The 21,408-nt window shown below is 34.2% G+C and overlaps 2 protein-coding genes across 11 annotated transcripts in view; both read right to left on the bottom strand.

Annotated features, from left to right (window-relative positions):
- Positions 1-1,884: 1,884 nt before the first annotated feature.
- LOC128209482 (uncharacterized) lies at positions 1,885-7,904 on the bottom strand. The gene is made up of 5 exons (XM_052913529.1): positions 7,474-7,904; positions 6,437-6,509; positions 5,132-5,195; positions 3,385-3,500; positions 1,885-2,224 (listed from the first exon to the last, which is right to left on the bottom strand). Exons 1-5 carry the CDS (start codon positions 7,586-7,588, stop codon positions 2,128-2,130), a joined length of 465 nt encoding a protein of 154 aa, XP_052769489.1. The 5' UTR covers positions 7,589-7,904; the 3' UTR covers positions 1,885-2,127.
- A 2,784-nt stretch (positions 7,905-10,688) lies between these two features.
- Positions 10,689-21,408, bottom strand: part of LOC128208271 (serine/threonine-protein phosphatase 4 regulatory subunit 4-like) — a 78,574-nt gene continuing 67,854 nt past the window's right edge. For all 10 annotated transcript variants that reach the window (XM_052911784.1, XM_052911786.1, XM_052911783.1 and 7 more), the window contains 4 exons: positions 18,508-18,592; positions 17,267-17,343; positions 16,896-16,947; positions 10,689-16,232 (listed from right to left, as the gene is read on the bottom strand). In XM_052911784.1, the coding sequence (XP_052767744.1) occupies positions 16,211-16,232; positions 16,896-16,947; positions 17,267-17,343; positions 18,508-18,592 (236 nt within the window). In that variant the 3' untranslated portion in view covers positions 10,689-16,210. The remainder of the gene's footprint in view (positions 16,233-16,895; positions 16,948-17,266; positions 17,344-18,507; positions 18,593-21,408) is intronic.

The raw sequence follows: 21,408 nt of genomic DNA, 5'->3' as shown, positions 1-21,408 counted from the left end.
TGTACGCTTATAAGGTGTATCTATGTTATCTTTGTAACCTTAAACGTGTTAAACTATGCATTTGTTGCCGTTCCTAAAATGTGTGTATAAAAACAACACTTTAAAAAAGAAATAGATGTTGACGACCAGAGATAGAGAGATAGAGAGAGAGAGAGAGACAGAGAGAGACAGAGAGAGACAGAGATTCAAACAGACACGTATCAAGAAATTTAAATAGACATTTCGCAGTGAATAATAAGTTTGCAGAGAGCTGGGGATTGAACACGCGTCGCTGGATTGCATGTCCATCGAATAGTGAAAATATGTATGACAATGAGTTGGCAAGCCGGCGCGGGTTCGATCCCCGGCTTCGGCGGTCATAATCGGCTTATTATATTCTACTTATAATCATATTGCTTAACTTAGTCTTAGATCTAAGTAAACTTAAAACCGATCAAGGTATCTCGACAATTTCCAAAAGGGTAATTTAGAAGTGCACCTCGAAATGTTATCATTGTGTGGTACCTAGTGTCGTTTTCATATTGTTGCGCCCAAATACTTCGAACAATTTTTTTTTAGCTGAACGTGATCAGTGCACATGATTTCAGTCTCAAATCCGAGACTTGGCGCAATCTCAGATAAGCACTTTTATAATATTTCAATCGTTTTACGCAAAATAAAAGTAAGAAATTAAGAAATTTGAAATAGAAATAAGATTCATCAAATTTCATCATCAATACTTAACCAGAAGCTTAAATGGAATGTAGATGTTGTAGGTTTGATCCCCACCAGGTTATGAGTGCTATAGTGGTAAAGCTGTCTGCCTCTTATCCAATAAGTTGTTGGTTTGATCCCCCACTAGGGTGAAAGTGGTCTATTGGTGTAATTGTCCGCCTATCACCAAAGAGGTTGTGGGTTCGATCCCCACCAGAGTAAGAGTGGTCGTGTGGTCTAGCTGTCTACCTCTTATTCAAGAGGTTTCCGGTTCGATCAACAACAGGGTGAAAAGGGTCTTGTCGAATACGTATCCGCCTCTGATTTATGAATTTGTGGTTTCGATCCCAATTAGAGTGTAAGTTGTCTAATGTCTCGTGTCGCAATGTAATCCCGGAGTACATCACTACTGTAATGAAACTTCGTAGGAATGTTGTTCAACATGGATCGCTGTGGCTTGTTCTCTTTGTCTAACAATAGGTACGTCCTTTGACTTAAAAGTCAAACAGTCTAAAATTATGTTGCATGTACCCAAACGTATATTGCTCCTTCCTGTGCCTATGTGGTGTCCGCGGGTTTTGGGTGGGATGGGTATATTTATCACTTCTGTGTTGGCTGTATTCAATGTCTGCATACATCGTTATCCCTATGTTTGGCTCTTCTTATCAGAAAAAAACGCTAGTCCCGAAATATTTTGCATTTCTATCGAAAGCAGGCTGTCCGTTCAAGTTGATTTTTATCGATATTTGTAAGTACTATGTTTTTCTCCAACGAAACTATATAAACAATATTTGTCCTTTTCATAAAGTGGTAATCATTAAAGAGTAACTCAATGAAAAGTTTAGTTAAGATAATTCTCGTCAAAGAGAGAAATCACGGGCCATTCTCTCCGACCTCCCTCTGACCTAAATATGTGGCAAAGAGACAAAACACGGGTCATTTTCCCTGACCGCCCTCTGACCTAAATATGTGTTAAAGAGAGGTCATACCTCGTCCATTATCCTACAGATATGACCTCGGAAATAATATGGGTCTTTACGATTTTAGGGCGGGGCGGGTTGGAGGGCGCCCTATATTGGCTTGCACAATCGACCTTAATTAGTGTGGAGTTATGTCCCTTCATCTTGTATCTCCAAAAGGTATTGATATGAGGGTGATGGGGATATAATTTAAAACCGAAACTGTTTATGGACATATTTCTTTTTTATTTTCAGTCCAAAATAGTAACAAATAATAACATATGAAATTTAAACTGTAGAAAAACAAGAGCAACGGACAATATAGCAATATTCTACAAGAAAGGAGTAAATTACAATATTGTGCATATGCCGCTAATGTTAACACATATGTATTAAAGTATACAAAGCATAGCCACCACGTATATCATTAAACAACATTATGACATTGAGCAAATTGTCTGCCAAATCAGTTCCCCTAATGGATCATGATGTCTGAGCACTGATAGAAGACGGCGGGTGCCTGTGGGTTCTTTGGAACGTATTGAACTTGGAGGACGGCCTTGCCCTTCATTCTGAAAACATAGCATAGAGCGACATAAAGAATAAGTAGTACTAATAGGTTAAATGACAAGATGAAATGTGCAAACAAGACAGCTTCGGAGCTTCTGTTTGTGTTGTGTTTGTTAGTCTGTCTGTATGTCTTTATGTATTTCTTTAGACCTTGCGGTCAAGGATAACCCGTGAAAGTGCACGCTGAAGAGACAGTGGTGGGATACAAGGAAGTCCGGGTGCGATACCCTAGCTCTTTTTCGAAGAGACCCCTTGGTTCTTTTACGAGCTCGATATATAGCACCGATACACGGGGTACAACTCTCCCTGGGTTGAACCAGTACTGGCTTTCCAAGCACTACCCTTTAAATGCCGAGCAAGGGAGCTACTTGTACCAACTTTTAACGTCTTTTGGTATGACGCGGCCAGGGATCGAACCCACAACCTCCCGCTCCGTAAGCGGATGCTTAACCACTAGGCCACGAAGGCGGAGTCGAAGAAGCAGCATAACTCAATAATTTTTAGATTCAGAGTTATGCGTCTTGCTTTACATGTGCTATTTTATATCTCGGGTGACATGTGTGCTAAGTTTCTTTTTTAATATCTTAAGCGGTTTTTGAGTTATGACCAACGTTTGTGCACGACATTGTCGACTACGACGACACCAAGGCTATCACAACTACCCGATAATATGATTTTTTTTCGAAAACTAGAAACGAGCTAAAAATCGAGTACCTTAACTGTGATCTTTAAAACGAGACGCCTATATAATGATTGTAAAGCTAAGAAGCGCTGGAAAACATGCACGGTTGCTTCCCTTGTTATTCCGGTAGCGGAGGATCAAACCTTGTATCGCGTTGTATACGAAATGTTTTGCAAGTTTTGGTAGCCTAGAGTTGTTAAGCCTAAGGGTCGATTGTTCAGAAATTTGTTAAAGTTAACAACGTTGTTAACGTCATAGTTGTTAACTTTCAAATTAATATTCCTCTATTTCACAGATACACGTATGATCTGCAGTATGGCTAACAAGAATGGAGACAATTGTTTCAGCTGTACTTGGTTTATTTTAATATATGAGCATACCATCAAATAGTTCTCCATTTAAAGTTAACAATGATGTCGTTACTTTCGTTGTTAACTTTAATTATGTTCTGAACAATCGAGCCTTAATAGCAATACGTACCCTAATGGCATTTGTCCACTGGCCGTGTACAGTGTCAAGGAAGGTTCTCCCATGTCAGTTATTTGGTTCAGCGCTTTCACCGTGGGTCCCTGCATCAGGCTGACGGAGAAATAGCCCTGGAAAATGCAAACTGTGATACTTACGCCGCCAGTCAAAAAGTGTCTAGAGGCCATAGATGTATTCCGGTGCGTGAGTAAAAGTAGATCGTAAAATAAATAGCAATGATATTAAGTTATTGTAGTGTTTTAACGTGTATTTTTATAACTCAGTTCAAATTGAATCCCCGTCAAATATATTATTGCATAAATCATAAATAGTCCTAAGAGTTAAGGCATTAGGCTTTGTCGCTAAAATGATATTACTACGCGATCTACTTGCAGCGAAGATAAATGAAAAAAAAACTTGAGAATTGTAAACCGTCCAAATTCCGAAGGAAAATGGCCGAGATACGCCAAAGAAGACCTGTCGGGAAACTTTGTGTGATAACTTAAATGGACTTGTACAAATTCTAAAACAAAATAATTTCGTGTGAAATTTGAAGAAAATACCAGTTGTGGTTAGGTGTTTATTCATAAAAGTAAGTAATGCTAATTTATGTCGGCAAAGTTCGGCAAGTAGGTGGCAAAAGAACAGTTTTGAGGATGACTTAAAGGGGTTATACACCGTATGGTGAAATAGCGAAGAAAAAGGAAAATTGTCGAAAATTGACCGTGACATTGACTTTGGTATCGATGTGAACAATGCATTTAAACCAACTAACTGAAATACTACATAGTTTACAATTAAATTATTTGTTCGCATTTTTTCATATTTTTTCATTAAAAAAGATTACTATCCAATAGTAGAATTAATTCTTTTGCGTGATTGGCTAGTCGATGTTATCACGTGATATTACCAAGTAAGGTATATAGCTTAGATATTCCAACGGTGAGGTAAGCCAGTAGCACAGTGGATACAAAACCGGACTGCAAATTTGGTGACACCGGTTCGAACCCGGTCTCCGACTCAATGTTTTTTTTACATTTTGGTATTTTTTTTTACAATTATAATATCAAAGAGTAATACATTTTAATAAATAAATGTCATAAGATTCGTTACAGAAAAAATATCTCAAACAATCGCTTGCGTTACAAGCGTACGTATCTTATTTAATTTAGCCACATGAGTTAGGCCTAAAAAAATAATTGTTTGGTTAGGGTTACATCCTTCTCAAAAATAGGTAGGGTAGGTAGGCTTTTTTTTATTTTTTTTTATTTTTTTTTATTAGGCTTGATATAAGAATATCATTTTCATCATTGGAGAATGGTGTTAAAGCTATCTTCTGTATAAGCATTTAAGGTTTAAACTACATATTGAAAATCAATTAAAAAAACGAAACAAATAATATATTTTTTTGTTGTTTTGTTTAGTTTTTCATTTTTTTTTTTCAAACTGACTATAAAAACGGTAGGGTCGGCGCCTATTCCGTAGGTAGGGTCGGGTAACCCGAACCAAATGTATTTTTTTAGGCCTTACTTGAACTTTACATTATAAAAAGTTGATTAATACATGAAGTACGATAAGTTCATTTTAAATGACTCAGAACGATTGTGCGAATATTTATAATACAAATGATACCAAACAAAAAAGTATGCTAAACTCGTTCCTGCTATTAGGGGTCAGTTGAAAAAGTTCGAGAAACTGTGGTGTTATTATGGATACTTCATTTCACGAATTAATTATAAGGTATGATAAGTTAGTTACAAACCGGTGTGGCCTTGACCCAGTGGTCAAGGTTTTTCTGGAAAATCACGGTGTAGTTTCCGCCCTCCCTGAAAGAGAAACGCAACAGTATTCAGTTGCTTGAATGTTCACAAACAAGTCAGGGATTTTAGTATTAATTTTTTAACCTCGATTGTGAGAAAGTTGTTTGCTTAAACGAATCGCTCTCGAGTGTGTTACTTCAGTAGATACCACTCCGGCGAGAGGCCACGGGAAAGTACCCCTGGTGGAGATGGAACCCATGCACACTCTCTTATGTCAGAGGCAGACACCTATACAAATAGACCGCTTCCATCTCAGAACTAGTTTTATATTATAGGTACTAAGATATTAAGTACATGATATTCGAAAACAGGATTATTTCATTGTCTGCGTTTCCCTCTCAAGTTGGGGAGATTAGAATCGCACCGTGTATGCGTTTGTGCACACAGCCCGTTTCCACGGCATAAACCAACACCAATGACATTTTAGGGGTCAACTCATGACTCTTAAAGTCATAGACGGACATAATAGTTAATAGATAAAACGCGAAAACAGTCCCTGATATCTACTCAGCATTCGGGTTTTAAAATCTGCTCTCTCACAGATTGAACGTTTTGACAACTTTTTTATATTTTGTCTAGGAACGAGCCATTTTTGCGAAAATCCATGGAAACCAGTAACATAAGACTACTGACAAAAATAGATCACAGATGTTTATATTTAAGTTCGAAAATTAATGTTTTATGCATTTTTCTAAAACCGTTGGTAACGGTTTTAGCCTTAAAACATTCATTTTCGAACAGAAATATGAAAATCTGCGATCTGATCTTTTGTCAGCAATCTTTTATCGTTGGTATGCAGATATTAACGCAAAAATTTGCTCTTTCCAAGAATATTAAAAAGTTGTTAAAATGGTATATCTGCGAGAGTGCAGCTTTAAAACAGCTGAAGTAAACTTGTTGTATATTGAATACCGACGACGTTGCCGACGAAAATGACTACTTAGGCCTAAAAAAAATACATTTGGTTCGGGTAACCCGACCCTACCTACGGAATAGGCGCCGACCCTACCGTTTTTATAGTCAGTGTGAAAAAAAAATAATAAAAAAAATAAAAATAATTGCTTTTCAATGTGTAGTTTAAAACCTTAAATGCTTATACAGGAGATAACTTTAACGCCATTATCCAATGATGAAAATAACATTCTTATATAAAGCCTAATAAAAAAAAATAATAATAAAAAGCCTACCTACCCTACCTATTTTTGAAAAGGATGTAACCCTAACCAAACATATTTTTTAGGCCTTACTTGAACATGGTTCTTGGTTCTTCCAATGCACGACCTCCGCATGGTCCTTTCAGTAGGATACAGTCGTCAGACCCTGCAATTTAATAACCAATTTATCAGTTCACTCTTTAATTAAGTATAAGTGATCAACATTTAATTTTGTCCAATGAAAAGTCGGTATTTCTCAAGTTTTCCAATACTTTTATTTCAGTAAATAAGCGGTCAGCCGTAATTGGTTTAATTTAGATAAAGAGGTAGATATTAACAGTGGTTGTTATTGAGAAGTTTACATAATATAATGTTGACCACTATAAAGGTTAAAGACTGTTAGTATGTACTTAAACAAAATAAACGTTTATGCGACTGCTCCGCATCAAACCAATCATTTTTGCACGTACATACCTTACAACCTTGAACCATTTCTTAAAGTGACACTCTTTTTCAAAATCAATACATACACAGGTATAACAAACATTATAAAATATTGAGTGATAAACCTTTAACTACTTACTTAATAATGCATTTATGAAAAATACTGATAACAAGACTGTAACCGTGTATTTAATAGCCGAAAACGCAAAAAAATGTTAAATGATTGGTGAGTGCTAAAATATTTAGAGTGGCCTACTATCGTCGCATAAGTTAGAAATACCGTGTTTTCTGCGCCTTTCTTTTAATTTAGACTCGGTATCCTTCAAAAGAACCATTGTTTTCGGCATTTATTCATCCTTTTTAGTGTATTAAGTCATTTGTATTAAGTGTAATAAACCTTATTTGAGAGGAAGAGTGCATCTTTAAGCATTTGATGGTTTAAAATTAATGAAATTTCTGTCTGTTTCTGTTAATTCATAGTTCCTTGATCAAGTGCTAAATAAATAAATACAAATAAAAGAGAAAAGTTTGTAGGGTAATGCACCAGTCGATTGTAACCACGCCCCCCCCCCCCCCCCCCCCCCCAGGTCCGGAGAATAGCCGGGACTTTGACTTTCGGTCCAGCCAACCCGATTTTACTCGATTTTACTTCTATACACATACAATCAAACAAACTTTCCACCAACCTGCTTTGTCTAGCCCCATAATGGAGCCTCGCTGTTTTGGTTCCACAAGGCACAAGTGGGCGCTGGCAAGCCCCGCCACCCCGAGAAGGCACGCTAAAACCACAACAGTCTGCATTCTTGACAGCGTATGTGTGTATACTTAATAAGTCAAGATAATCACACTATTCCAACTGCAAGAGAGAGGTCTCTTATATACTAATATTTGAGCCTTTATCAACCGTTGAAGAGTACTTGTATACTGAGTGATAGTCGCTTGCATAAGAAATAGAACATTCACTAGTACCGCGCTACACCAGTTGTCCAAACTCACAAGACTCCTAGCTCAGATGAGAAACAGAACAACACTTAACTCCCTTAAAGTAGCCGTGGTGACTGCAAAATAAAATACAGAACACATAAGTCACAAGGAAGTACTGTACTGAATGATCTAAGTTGTACATGTATCTAGTTTTGTCATTTGCATGTATATACGATCGTATAAAGTTTCAAGCGACAACGAAGGTTTAAACGATGAATTATTTACTTGATATTGTATGAACAAAACGGACACACTGAACCACTTCTATTGAATATATTTGCCCACTTGCTTTTGACCGGTCACTGGGAGCGATCAAGTGTCGCAACGACTTGGCAAAAATGACATGAGTTTAATGCGAAACGATAAATCAAATTGTTTCAAGTGAGAAACAAATAATGTATCCTTTTGGTTGCGAGTTCATGCATATCATGATATGTCATGGGTGAGATACAGCAAGTTATATTTTAAGTTTAAGTTTGTACACTGTATATGTTAAAAGTTTACCTCTGATGAATAGGCGAGTCCGCAGATAACTTTAAAGCTGCACTCTCACAGATATACCGTTTTTACAACTTTTTTTTATTTTTTTGTCTTGGAAAAAATCAATTTTTTGCGTAAATATCTGCAAACCAATGATGAAAGATTGCTGACAGAAGATCAAATCGCAGATTTTCATATTTTTGTTCGAAAATTGATGTTTTATGGCTGAAATGCATAAAACATAATTTTTGTTCTTAAAATATAAAAAAAACTGCGATCTAATTTTTTGTCACCTGGACACAGATCAGTCTTATATAACTGGTTTCCATAGATTTTCGCAAAAATTGGCTCGTTCCAAGACACACACAAAAAAAGTTCTCAAACCGTTCAATCTATGAGAGTGCAGCTTTAATGGATTTTTTTTTCTTCGATATCAAAGCCTAGGAAACAACCCAAAATGCAACTGAAGGCTGACTGGTTTAAATTTGAAATAAACAGCATGACACTTCCTTCATGTGCATGGGGCATCTTATTTCAGAAGGCTTGGGTCAAGTTTGGTACATGGCTTAGAGCCAGTCGAAGTGGGGGCGAAATCTACATCATCCCGAACTACCGGGCAAAGGAATTTAAAGGGGCTAGGTACCAGATGGTCTCAAAATCGGCAAATGACATTATATCCACAAAACAAACCTAGATTCGTCAATACAAGACAGTATGAGGCCGATAATACATCATTTTACATAATTGAAAGAACTTGCTATCCCTGTCTCAGCTGCATTTACTCGTTTAAAAATAGCTCTTAATGGTTTCCCATTCCATAGTGTGCTTATTTAGCATGTGGAAGTCACAGTATAAGCACAGATACTTATTTTAAATTAACTGGGATTTTCCTTGGTAGACAAAACCAGTATATTTCGAATTGGAAAATTACGCAAAAACTGTGAAAGATACGTGTCGTAAGCGAAGTGATATATCAGTAAGTTAGATTTAATTTGTTGTACACAACGAATCTATCAATGTTTGGACATTTTATTTCTTGCAATTGTATCATCTGGTGTTTCATCTGGTGTCTAGTCCCTTTAATATTATCATCGAGACTCCTTACGCAGATGTCATCAATGTGATCCTCAAAGACTTGTTATCGCAACAATACCACTGACACCTATTGTATACATGTAGTTCAGTGGCTGCAAAACTGGGGTTTCTGTCGAGTTTTTTCCCTATATATGTAGTCATTAAATAATCATATAGGGTAAAAAATCGAGAGAAACCTCTGTGGCTGCAAGCGTGAATATGTGTTATCCATGTTTTCATCACCTTTCACAGAATACAATTTCTGTTCCCTGTTCTGTTCTGTCACGAATTTCAGTTATCATGTTGGATATCAAATGTAAATGAAATAGGCATACATCTTAAAAAGACCTGACAAATAGTTCTGACGACAATTGCTTAGAAGTATTTGACCTTGTGACCTAGTTTTCGATTGTAAAACTGTAAGCCCAGTTTCTTACAGACAACCGGTTCGACCAAATTTCATGGGGATGGTGCCTCTAGAATATGATTGTTAACAATGATTATGATTGTTTGCTTTACAGATGACTTAGATTTTCAACCAAGTTTAACAAGGTTAAAACTGGACATAGCTTAGGCAATTCTTCAAACCACAGTTCATTGAAACTTCATAGTAGCTATGGTCCGGTTTTCAAAATAGAATATTTTCTGTTGAGGCAGGTTTGAACTTGGCCTATAGGTACAGTTTATAAAACCTTGCCTGTAGTGATCTTTATTGCATACATACTAGAAATATTTGTATTTCAAATTTTCACATATATATTGGCAGCATACAATGTATTGAACAAGAGTGCCAGGGAGCAAATACAAACTTTTGTCCTTTTTTTAGCCAAATAATTTGCATAACCCAACAATTATTACACCTTGCAAATCATGTGCCTATTTGCTTCAGGAAACATGTGTACCAAGTTCCATGTAAATAATCTATATATATATAAAATTTTTTAGTTATGGCAGGTTAGTTTTGCATCACAATGATGCCAGTGCTGCCGCCAACAACATCAAGGCGACATGCAGGACAATTACTCCCCTTGGATTTAAACAATTGTAGTATAATTGTACTAGAATTGTTATCATGACAAAACAACTTCTTTGATTTGAACATGGTTTAATGTCTAGGAAAATTTATATATTGACCAACGACAGGTTTGAACGAAGAAATCATTCCAAGGCGAACTAATATAGATGAAAAGAAAACACAAACATGTAGTTTGAATGAAAAAAGGGCATTTATCCAAAATGCACCAAAGTGTTATAAGACTAATAAATTCAATGTATGTGTTATGTAGTTTTAATCCAAGAGATCATATCAGGGTGGATAAAATCACTAACATGAAATAGTGTTTATGGAAATAAATACACAAGCCCACTGACAATCTATTTTATTCATCTTCTAATCAATGACATTTACAATTTGAAAAATAAAATTTTCATCATATAATTAACAACAATTAACAACATAATGTCCTATAAATTTTGAACTTGCATTAACTGATATCTGTTTGAAATGAATATAAATTTCATGATTTATCTACATTTTTACTTACAATACAGGATTACACTTTGCAATACAATACTGTTGTATAGTTAACAAAGATATTGGACAAAATATAAATTTATTTGTATTTTACACAAGCTGCAAAACTCCAGAAACACTTGGTTACACTTTTGGTGAACTAAGAGTGCACAAGAAGTGCACTTACTGTCAAGTTTGGTCTTAACAGTACTGTATTTCTAGATACTTTTTATTAGAATTCATTAACAATACTGATGTGTGCATCAACAATGAAATTAACAAACAAAGGTATGATAATTAAAGAATTTCCTAAAGTAAAAAAATAACACCTTGTGACAAGACTCCAAAAAGAGAGAAAAAAAACAACACAACCACAAGAACACAAAAGATCAAAAGTCATTTCACCCCGTAATTTTGCAGTCACCAAGAAAAAACAAGGGGTGAAGTAACAAATGAAATACAAAAAAGAATCACATAAGTGTACATTGCACAGAGGTGAAGACAACGGCTAATTCTAGGATGAGGACTTGTCATAAAACTGCATTAATTCTACGTATAAAGTTAGCAGCTAGTGCAGTCTACCGCTCAGCCCTCAATGTGTTAAAATCTACCAAACCATGCAACTAAATATTATTATATAAAGCTTTAGTTACCTCTTTTTTTTAAATGAAATGTTTCTTTACAGTGATATACCAATAAACTGATAATGTGCACAAACAAGAAATTTCCAGTTTAATTCCTGTTTTAAAAATATCAAATGTGAAAAATATTTTTCTGAAATGACAAAATAATAAAAAATAAGTGTCAACTTTTCTATATTAGTTAAGTATACATGCGAAAATTTCTAAATGCAGTCACAATTATAAAAAAAAAATGTAAAAATAAAACATTAATATTCAACATGGCCATGACATACATGTATTAGGAGAATTTTGCATATATCTTAGTTTTCTTTGATTATATTTTTGCATATTATTCAGTTCTTATTCATATACATAAAATAATCATCATTCAATACATTATCAATGATTAACTGAAAAAACAGTCACCAAAATGAGACTTTTGGATGAACATTTTAGCCCGAACTCTTATACCATTGTTTGGCATGTAATTTTTTAACAAGCCCTGCTATATAAAATTCAGAATTTAAATAAGCCCGCCAGACATTTTACCAGTGCAGGGCTTGCAGGCTTGTGTTCAATTTTACCACTGACAAAAGATGTTAAAAGGATGAGATAAATAACATAAAAAAATGTTATTAAACTACTTTGTTATCTTTTTCTATCAAGCTAAATTTAAAGCAAACCACTCAATTATAAGACCTGAGATTTAGAAATGTTGCCAGTGAAGTTAGTAAAGTTAGTTCTATTATTTAAACATTTATCTTTGATTTAATGGCAAACAGTGGCTATATATGGCAAAACAAATAGTCAAAAGGCACCTTGAATACCCAGAGATGACTAAGAAAAGTAAGGCCAAATCAAATGACCCTGCTATCTTTAGAGTCATACCCAGATTGAAAAAATAAATCTTGTGGTATGATCCTTTCATCAATAATCCTGGGAATGATTTTGTTCTAAAACAGGATTTCAAACTGGAACTGAACTCCTGAAAACCTTTCTCATGTAAAAATCACTTCTAGGATTTTTGATAAAACCACCCCACTATTGTTCAAATTCTCTCCTGGGCAAAAAATCACTCTTAGCTAGTTTCTGTATAATGAAACTGCTCTAAGATTGGACAAAGATTTTTACAGATTCAAAAGAAAAATAACTTAAGTTTCAACTTGATGCAAGCAGATTACTTTATCAGTAGTATTGACATCATTTCATTGACAATTTTAGTTTAAAATATTACTAATTTTTGAATGTTATTGTGAAGATAACTTAATCTAAATAGAAAATTGGGTCAACTTCAATTTACCTTGACTTAAAGATAATAATATATAGAACAGCACTTGAAATATAGTGGAATGTTAAAGGCAATTGTGACATTGCCAAATTCATAAAAAGAAAAATGAACAAGTTTTAACACTATATGAAAATGTTTTCATCAAATTCAACACAACTAAGACTCAAATTGTGTAGTCTTTTTTTAGACTTTAATCAATCTGAGTTAATCAATTCAGGGGCGTAGCCAGGCTTTACTGAATGTTACGCATGAGGGTGTGGGAGTGGGAATATCCCTGAAGCCGTAGGGGTGTTCGGAGGGGGATGCTCCCCAGAGAAAAAAAAGGAAACTAACATGTTGAGCACTGATGAGTTTTTGGAGGGATTTATAGGTTCGAGGCTGCCGACTTTGTAGTTATCAAGTGATTGATTTAAGCTCAGTAAGCTATCTAGCACAGAGAAACAATGCCTACTAAAGCTAATCTTATTCTGATATCAATATTTAGCTAAACCCTCGACTTTGATGCAATTTTGCCTTTTTTTTTCATTTTTCAAATTAATGTTACGCACATGCGTAAGTGAGTACCGCTGGCTACGCCCCTGCAATTCTTGAATTGTAATGAAGCATAACAAAAGAATTTAACTATGACAGTAATTTCAATATATAGTGAGGTAATAAACAGTTTGCGTGAAATGATTTTTTTAAAGCAAAGCCCATTTGGGCCCATACAATAATCAAATTCATGGGCCCGAGGGAAATTCTGAAGACCTATACAGTTTCGAAATGTAGACCGCCCAAAAAAGCAAAAGCGCTCAGGTCTTGGCGTTGTACATTTTGCACAGACAGAATTCAGCTTTAATTTGACACTTATATAATTGCTATTCCCTAAGCGGAAAGCGATATGGGTACCCTTCAGTTTTAAAGCCAACATGTACATAAAATCTACAAAGAACACAAAATGATGAAATCACAAAAAATATTGTGACCACGTAATGCTGTTATAAGTGACAATGTGAAATTGACATTATAGCGACTAAAACTGGCATAAGGATCTTCTTAAACATATATATCTTAGCGAGGTTAAAAAAGATTTAAAGCGTCCTGAACATTGGTATACTGTAAAACTTCTAGTGTTACATAACTTTTACATTACAATTGAGCACAACCAATTTTCTACTTAATATCTTCAAAGGTTTTAAAGCTGCACTCTCACAGATTGAACATTTTGACAACTTTTTGTCTTGGAATATGAGCCAAATTTTGCAAAAATCCATGGAAACCAGTTATATAAGACTGTTGACATGTTTTATGCATTTTTCTTAAACTGTTAGTAACGGTTTAAGCCATAAAACATTAACTTTCGAACAGAAATATGCAAATCTGCGATCTGATCTTTTGTCAGCAATCTTTTATCATTTGTTTGCAGATATTTATGCAAAAATTTGCTCTTTTCAAGACAAAAAATAAAAAAAACTTGTAAAAATGGTTAATCTGTGAGAGTGCAGCTTTAAAGTTACAGCCAACTAGCAAGTTTTGCCTATACCGAGGCAGTGTCAACATCTTTACTCCTAATCTTTTCAAAACAGCTGGACAAGCGAAAACTTTTGAAAGTTCAGAAGCTCACAAAGATTATAAGGACAGACAGTCTGCCTTAATTAAGTCAAGGACTTTATGTTATCAATTTCTTATCAGAACGCTGAAGTTCAAGGCTTACAAACAGTATGACCCTGTAAATTTCTGCATCCAATTATTTAGCTTAAATTTGAGTTTTCCACTCCATTATTCAATTTTATCAGAATCAAATTCAGTATAGATCTCAAATTATAAAGTAACAGTTAAAAAATGGTAATATTTAAAAAAAAATCAATATTTTTTGTTCAGTTTAACCGTAGTTTGTTTTTTATTTATTTACACCATATTTTACACATTTTCGTTTCTAACAGAAAATGTTGAACAACAATTCGTTCAAGAAGTCTTTGAAAAAAGGAACAAAAAAATAAAGCAAAACCTATACCATGAACAGCTCATAAAAAGTTGAAACTATGAAAAACATGCAAACTATATAATTTTCTTAATTACCTAAAACAGTTTGAAAGAATGACTAAATTATTGCTCATAATGTATTATCAATACACAATAAATAATTTCTCCAAATAAGAAATGCTCTGACCTAGTATGGCTATCAATCTCTTGCAACAGATAAGCCATGTAAGTAGTAGCCAGTTCACATTTTAATTAAAGGGGCACTCTATCACGTTGGTAACAGCTTACTTATATTTTAGATTCAAGAAAATCTGACGGTGCAAATGTCGTGGAAAGAGCAAATAGCATCTAGAACAGATGCTGTAATTTTAAGATTTGTTAAAAAAAAATCCATTGTTCAGATGGATATAAAATGATTGAAGTGCCCCTTTCACATCAAAATGTTTACAACTGATCATCATTATAATATTATCACTGGATCCCCATTTCCAGAAATATCACACTCATATTTATGGGAATCATATCACTCAATCAGATCATGTGTGATAAATGATCCATTTACCAAAATATCTCACAGATCATGTCACTTCGTTCATGCGATAAATACTCATTTGACTGAATTATCACACTAATGATCATTCAGGGCACATGTGATAAATGCCCCATTTATGGAAATATCACATCATGTGATCATTCAATTCACATGCGATAAATGCTCAATTTATTGAAATATCACCACCATGTGATAAATCAGGCCACATGTGATAAATGCTCCATTTATGGAAATATCACACTCATTTAATCATTCAGGCCACATGTGATAAATGCTCCATTTCTGTAATTATCACAGTAAGAACTGTCATGGCTCCATTTGTCATAAAAATAAGGGAAAATTACTCCCCAAAACTCTGCACCAATACATCCACATGGTCATATCCCATTTAAGGACCACGACCACCATCATTTTACACCATGAATCACACAGAAAGTATCTCCACAGATAGGCGGTCACATTCATGCACTTGTCCATTTTCTATACATCTTCTCCTTGCCTTTCACATCGCAAACTTTCCTGTTACAATTCTGTGACTAAATGCATGTTCACAATCACTGTCGAATCTGTTAAAACATCCTTTGAGCTACAAACTACACTCATATGCCTCCTCCTCCTTTTTTGACCTTGACAATGTCAAGGTCCTAAGTTTTCATTGTCAAGGTCACAAGCTAACACTGTCAAGGTCACCAGTTTATGATCACATTGATTTCAGACATCTAGAATCTCATTTTTGGACTGCTTCATAACAGCCTCTATCCCAGAAACATGTTCACGCAGGATGTAAAATCACTGTCCGAACTTCCGATATACAATCACAAATGAGCACATGACTTTTAATGGACATTAAATGCGGAGTGGGGCGAAATTGCATTGCCGTTTAGTTGCACATAGTGTAAATATTATGCTTCATTTGGGAACACCAAACTGGCCAGACATGATGTCATCATTTGGTTTTCTTCGTTGACCTGAAAGATATTAAATGAATAATTTGTAGTTCATACTGTTTATACTATATCTGGTACATTAGATTAGTTGCTTAACATGAAGCCATTCAATTTAAACATACAATCCACCCCAGGAAATTAAAGATTTCTTTCAGGGGGAGGTTCCTGTTTGTTTTTTGCTTCTAATTACGTCAAATGAACTGTTTGATTGGAACAGCCAATACATTGTTTGCTATGAATTTTTACAAATTATTTTGCTTACTATGTTACAAAAATTATACTTAAATTTTCTATTGTTCATAATTTCATTCAATTAAAATTTCAACCTAACTGCAAGAGTTTATTAAATCAGATAAACCAAAATAGAATCATTTCACAGCATAGATTTCTTTCTTTAGTACTTTAATGTTTGTTTCTGATTTTACGACCAAAAATTACATGGTAAGTTTGTTTGAATATATTTCTTTTAATGTCAAGTTGTGTCTCATTATATATTCTTACTAAAAACTGCCCCAATTTGGTCTGGGTTATTTTGTGTGATTTTCCTGTGCAAGAAACTAACAATAATGTATCCAAAAAGGAGAAAAAAATAACAGTCAGAAAAACCTAACCTGTTTAACCGAAAACATATATATTAAAACATTATATATATTTGCGCATTAATAAACATCACTCGAAACTCACTTTACAGGAATGCTTCCGTTGCTATTCTTTCGTACGGCACCCTTTTCTGTCACTGTTAGGGGGAAAATTTACACATAAATTGGTGCATGACTTAACAGCAGGAGTGATGTTAATGATAGTTAATAACAATTGTTAATGATTAACATTGATAAAAATCTTTTTTTGAAGGCATATCAAATTCCTAAGCAAATATCCTTGTAGAAATGTGACATATAATTATGTCTGACATTTTGGTATATAAGCCTCGATGAAACTGCCATTACATGTAATATTTTATGACTTTTTTTCTTTTCAAAAACAGACAATTTAAAAAAAAAAAAATAATTAAAAGATAAATTGTAACTTAAACAATGTCTTAACATTTGACCTACCCGAAATGGGGGGACTGCTTATCGAGGCTCGGCGTTGCGCGCCCTCAGACGCTGCCATTTTTGATACTGAGCTCTTTCTGAAATATTAGTTGGGTTAAGGTTAGTTTAAAAAAACACCTTTGTTTCTTTCTGTCAACTATTGACATTTTTTTATTTTATTAAAATAAAAGACTGCTTGACGACACAGACAATAAAAAAAATTAGTAGATGTATATATATACACCTTAAGAAACTTTAAACAAAAATGCCTTGGAGCAAATACCAAAGTTCATCTGTTGTTGTTTTATAAGTCAAATAAGGGGCATAATCCAACAATCACTTAAGTCAGAGTTATGGGCCTTGCTGAACATGTCACATACGTTAAACATGGGTACTGCTGAGCAAACACCAGAGCTCTTCTGTTGTTGTTTTTTAAGTCAAGTAAGGGGCATTACCCAACAATCATTGAAGTAAGAATTATGGGCCTTCCTAAACATGTGTGAATTGTTTCTGGAAACCTGTGTACCAAATTACATTGTAACTGTTTTTGAGTTATGACCAAGTTTTAGCACAACGACGAGGCTGACAACAACACCAATGTTTTGACAAAAAAACAACAGAAAAGGTAATTTAATGAGTTTCTTATCTTTTATTTGATGTATATTTATTATGAATAATAATGATCAGGAAAAGTTAATTTGTTAAAAGGCAAGACTCCATGAAAATAATACTATTTTAAAGTCTTATGCGATTATTATTTACCATTATTCTTGTACATAAACAACACATACCAAAGTGTCACATATCTTTTGAATCTCATGCAGAAGATGAATTGAACTAAAAGTCATATTTCAGAGCACATAAAAATAAAACACAACCGCTAAAAGAGTGAGTTCCAGTGCTTACAATGTCTGTTGTGTTTAAGTCAAATAAAAGAGGCATAACTCAACAATTATTCAACCCAGAGTTATGGGCCTTCCAATACATGTGTGTATTTTCTATGGCAACATGTGTACCAAGTTTCATTTGAATATCTTGATCATTTTTTTTTAGTTATGCCCAAGTTTTAAAGCTTTTTTTTATGCAGGATGCCAAAAACAGCAAGGCCATCACTTATAGCCCAGCTTTATGTTTCATAAACAAGCTCAAAATCTTTTGATTACATAACTAGTTTCATTTAAATTATTTTGATGGAGTCTTATGTTACCAAAAACTGAAGGGTGGTGAATGCATTAGTTCAAGGTTGAATATAACCTACTGACCTTGACCCTGCACTGCTGGGGGTCGGAACCCCACTGACCCCTGACCTACTTGTCTTTGTAGAAGAAAGCTTGCTAGCTGCAGAGTCTGAAATTATGAAGCACAAATTATTATAATAAGATCTATTCAATATAAATGGTTGAAATATCAAATTTTGACAATGAAATACCAAATGTTGACAATGAAATATCAAATTTTGACAATGAAATATCAAATTTTGACAATGAAATACCAAATGTTGACAATGAAATATCAAATTTTGACAATGAAATACCAAATGTTGACAATGAAATATCAAATTTTGACAATGAAATACCAAATGTTGACAATGAAATATCAAATTTTGACAATGAAATACCAAAATTTTGACAATGAAATACCAAATGTTGATGTTGAAATACCCAAATCTTGACATTGAAATACCAAAAGTTTGACATTAAAATACCAAAAATGTTGACATTAAAATACCAAAATTTTGACGCTGAAACACCAAAATTTTCGACTTTGAAATACCAAAATTTCAAAACAGATGTTACTCTTTAATAAATTGGTCCGATTGTTCAGAACTTTGTTAAAGTTAACAACATTGTTTATGTCATAATTGTTAACTTTCAAATCTGTATGGCTGTGAAAGTTTCACGGATACTCTTATGACCTATAGCATTCCTAACAAGATTTGAGAATTTTTTTTAACTGTGGTCGTTTTATTTAGATTTATCTGCACATCATCAAATATTAACAACGATGCTGTTAATGACGTAATTAACTTGAACAAAGTTCTGAGCAATTGGCCCACTGTCCATCCTAAATAATGGTGTATAATATCCATTTCTTATTGTTGGTTCAAGGACATCCAATTCAATAGTCATTATTTGGAACTTAATTTAAATGGGGTTTTCCAGTATTCTAAAAAGTTCTTTCGGTACAAACATATCATTCTATATAAAGATTCTATAATTTTACCATATTTTTTTTTACAATTTTACTTTATGAATGCATAATTTAAATTTCCTACAAAATCTTTAAAATGAAATGACCATTGAAATTTAAGGGAGATATTTCAAGAGTAACTGTTGAGAATAATGCACTCACACCAAATATATTTTTCCAAAATAAATGTTTCCCCAAAAGTAAACTAACATTAAACATGTAGTAATTTAAATAGTTTGTATCTCATGGCAGTGTGCTGAAAACCTGGAAAAACCAAGAATGCATGACTTCCAAAAAAGTATATTGGTTTACTTTAAAACCTTGGACACACAGCAAGGTACCACCCATAGGTTGTAGTATCAATCGTGGATGGTAATTTTCATATAGATATTAATAATAAAATATTTTGGATTGCAGTATTCTGGATCACAGTGTATTAGAAGGCAGATTTTTTTTGTATCTATGAACAATACTGCCACCTATGACTAAACCTTGAGCTGTTACGTCATTTAAAAAACACAATCCTTGGTCACCAACAAATGGTATTGGTATGATAAAATGTACATCAATTTAAGAAAATCTATAATGACATAAAAAAAAATAATATTTGTTCATTAATTTCCAAAAAACTACTATAAATACTTTTAAAAAAGATTGCGAATTGTTTTGTACTGAAACACAGTCTAAGAACAAGCCTGAAAGAATAGTATTGGACAAACAAAAGTCTACAACATTCATATATATATTTTTTACACATAATAGTTAGATGACATGAAGTAAAGTCTTAATGCCTTATGAAGAACGGGTAGAGTGAGTGTAGCTTACAAGCCGTTCTTAATCATAACGATTTGACTTCAGGCAATCTAACTGACCTAGAATACAACCTCATTGGCTGACACATTGTCAAAGCAAAATCTGAAACAGGATTTGCGTATCAGATGAGTGGCAGTGGGTGGACCTTTAATCTCTCTCGATTAAGCCTAGTACTTAATCATTGCTTATCTGCCATTTCATTGGCTGAAAATGAAGGTTGTATTCTAAGTACAGTTACTATAATGTCACTCGAGCTATAAAGGTGAATGTGACATGCACAACATGCGTTATTATTTATAAAACAAACTAATAAAATAATATAATTAATCCATACAATCATGTGAATATTCATAGCTGAAACTTTACACTTTTACTGCCACCTTTGGTAGTATATATATATTATATATATAATATATATAGCTATACAATACTTCATAGCCACATGTTGTCAATGCATGCATTTGAGTAGATTTAAAGCCACTTTTTCACAGATTTTACGTTGGCAAACAATTTTTTCCAAAGTCTGTTTAATAGTGATTGAATTCTTCATGATACCCCAAAACACCTCAGAGCTACTGATAGATAGTTTTGTTCTCAACCGATATGGTTTTCTTTGCCCCGTATATCCCATTTTGGGTCACTTACTAACCCTGTAATGTACTATATCACGCCTCCAACATAAATGACGCAACATCATTGGTCCAGGACTGGTCACGTGGTGACCCCATATTTTCCATATTGGGTCACCAAATTGATATCATACCAAAATGGCGTCTATTTTCCAATTCCGATGATGAAATGGAATATTTAAAGATGGAAACAGGTTGTCGACGTGATACATATGTTACGGGGTGAGTAGGTGACACGATATGGGATATACGGGGCCCAGGTAACCATATTCGGGTTCAAGCTTCGCTCTCACCCGATATGGTTTCCTTTGCCCCATATATCCCATATTGGGTCACCTACTAACCCCGCAACCGGATAATATTGTGCGCCTTTAAAATATGGCCAAGGTTGAAAATCTTGCATGACTGTATGTGACGACACCAAGGCTATGACAATACCTTATCCTTTTCTTTGACAAATAGATGAGTTAAAAAGCCACCCCTATCCGGCGCTACTCAAAAACATGCTATGACCTCAAGTTTATATAACAA

This window comes from Mya arenaria, chromosome 11, assembly GCF_026914265.1.
Source record: "Mya arenaria isolate MELC-2E11 chromosome 11, ASM2691426v1".
Lineage (NCBI taxonomy): Eukaryota > Metazoa > Mollusca > Bivalvia > Myida > Myidae > Mya > Mya arenaria.
This window is presented reverse-complemented; position numbering and strand designations above follow the sequence as displayed.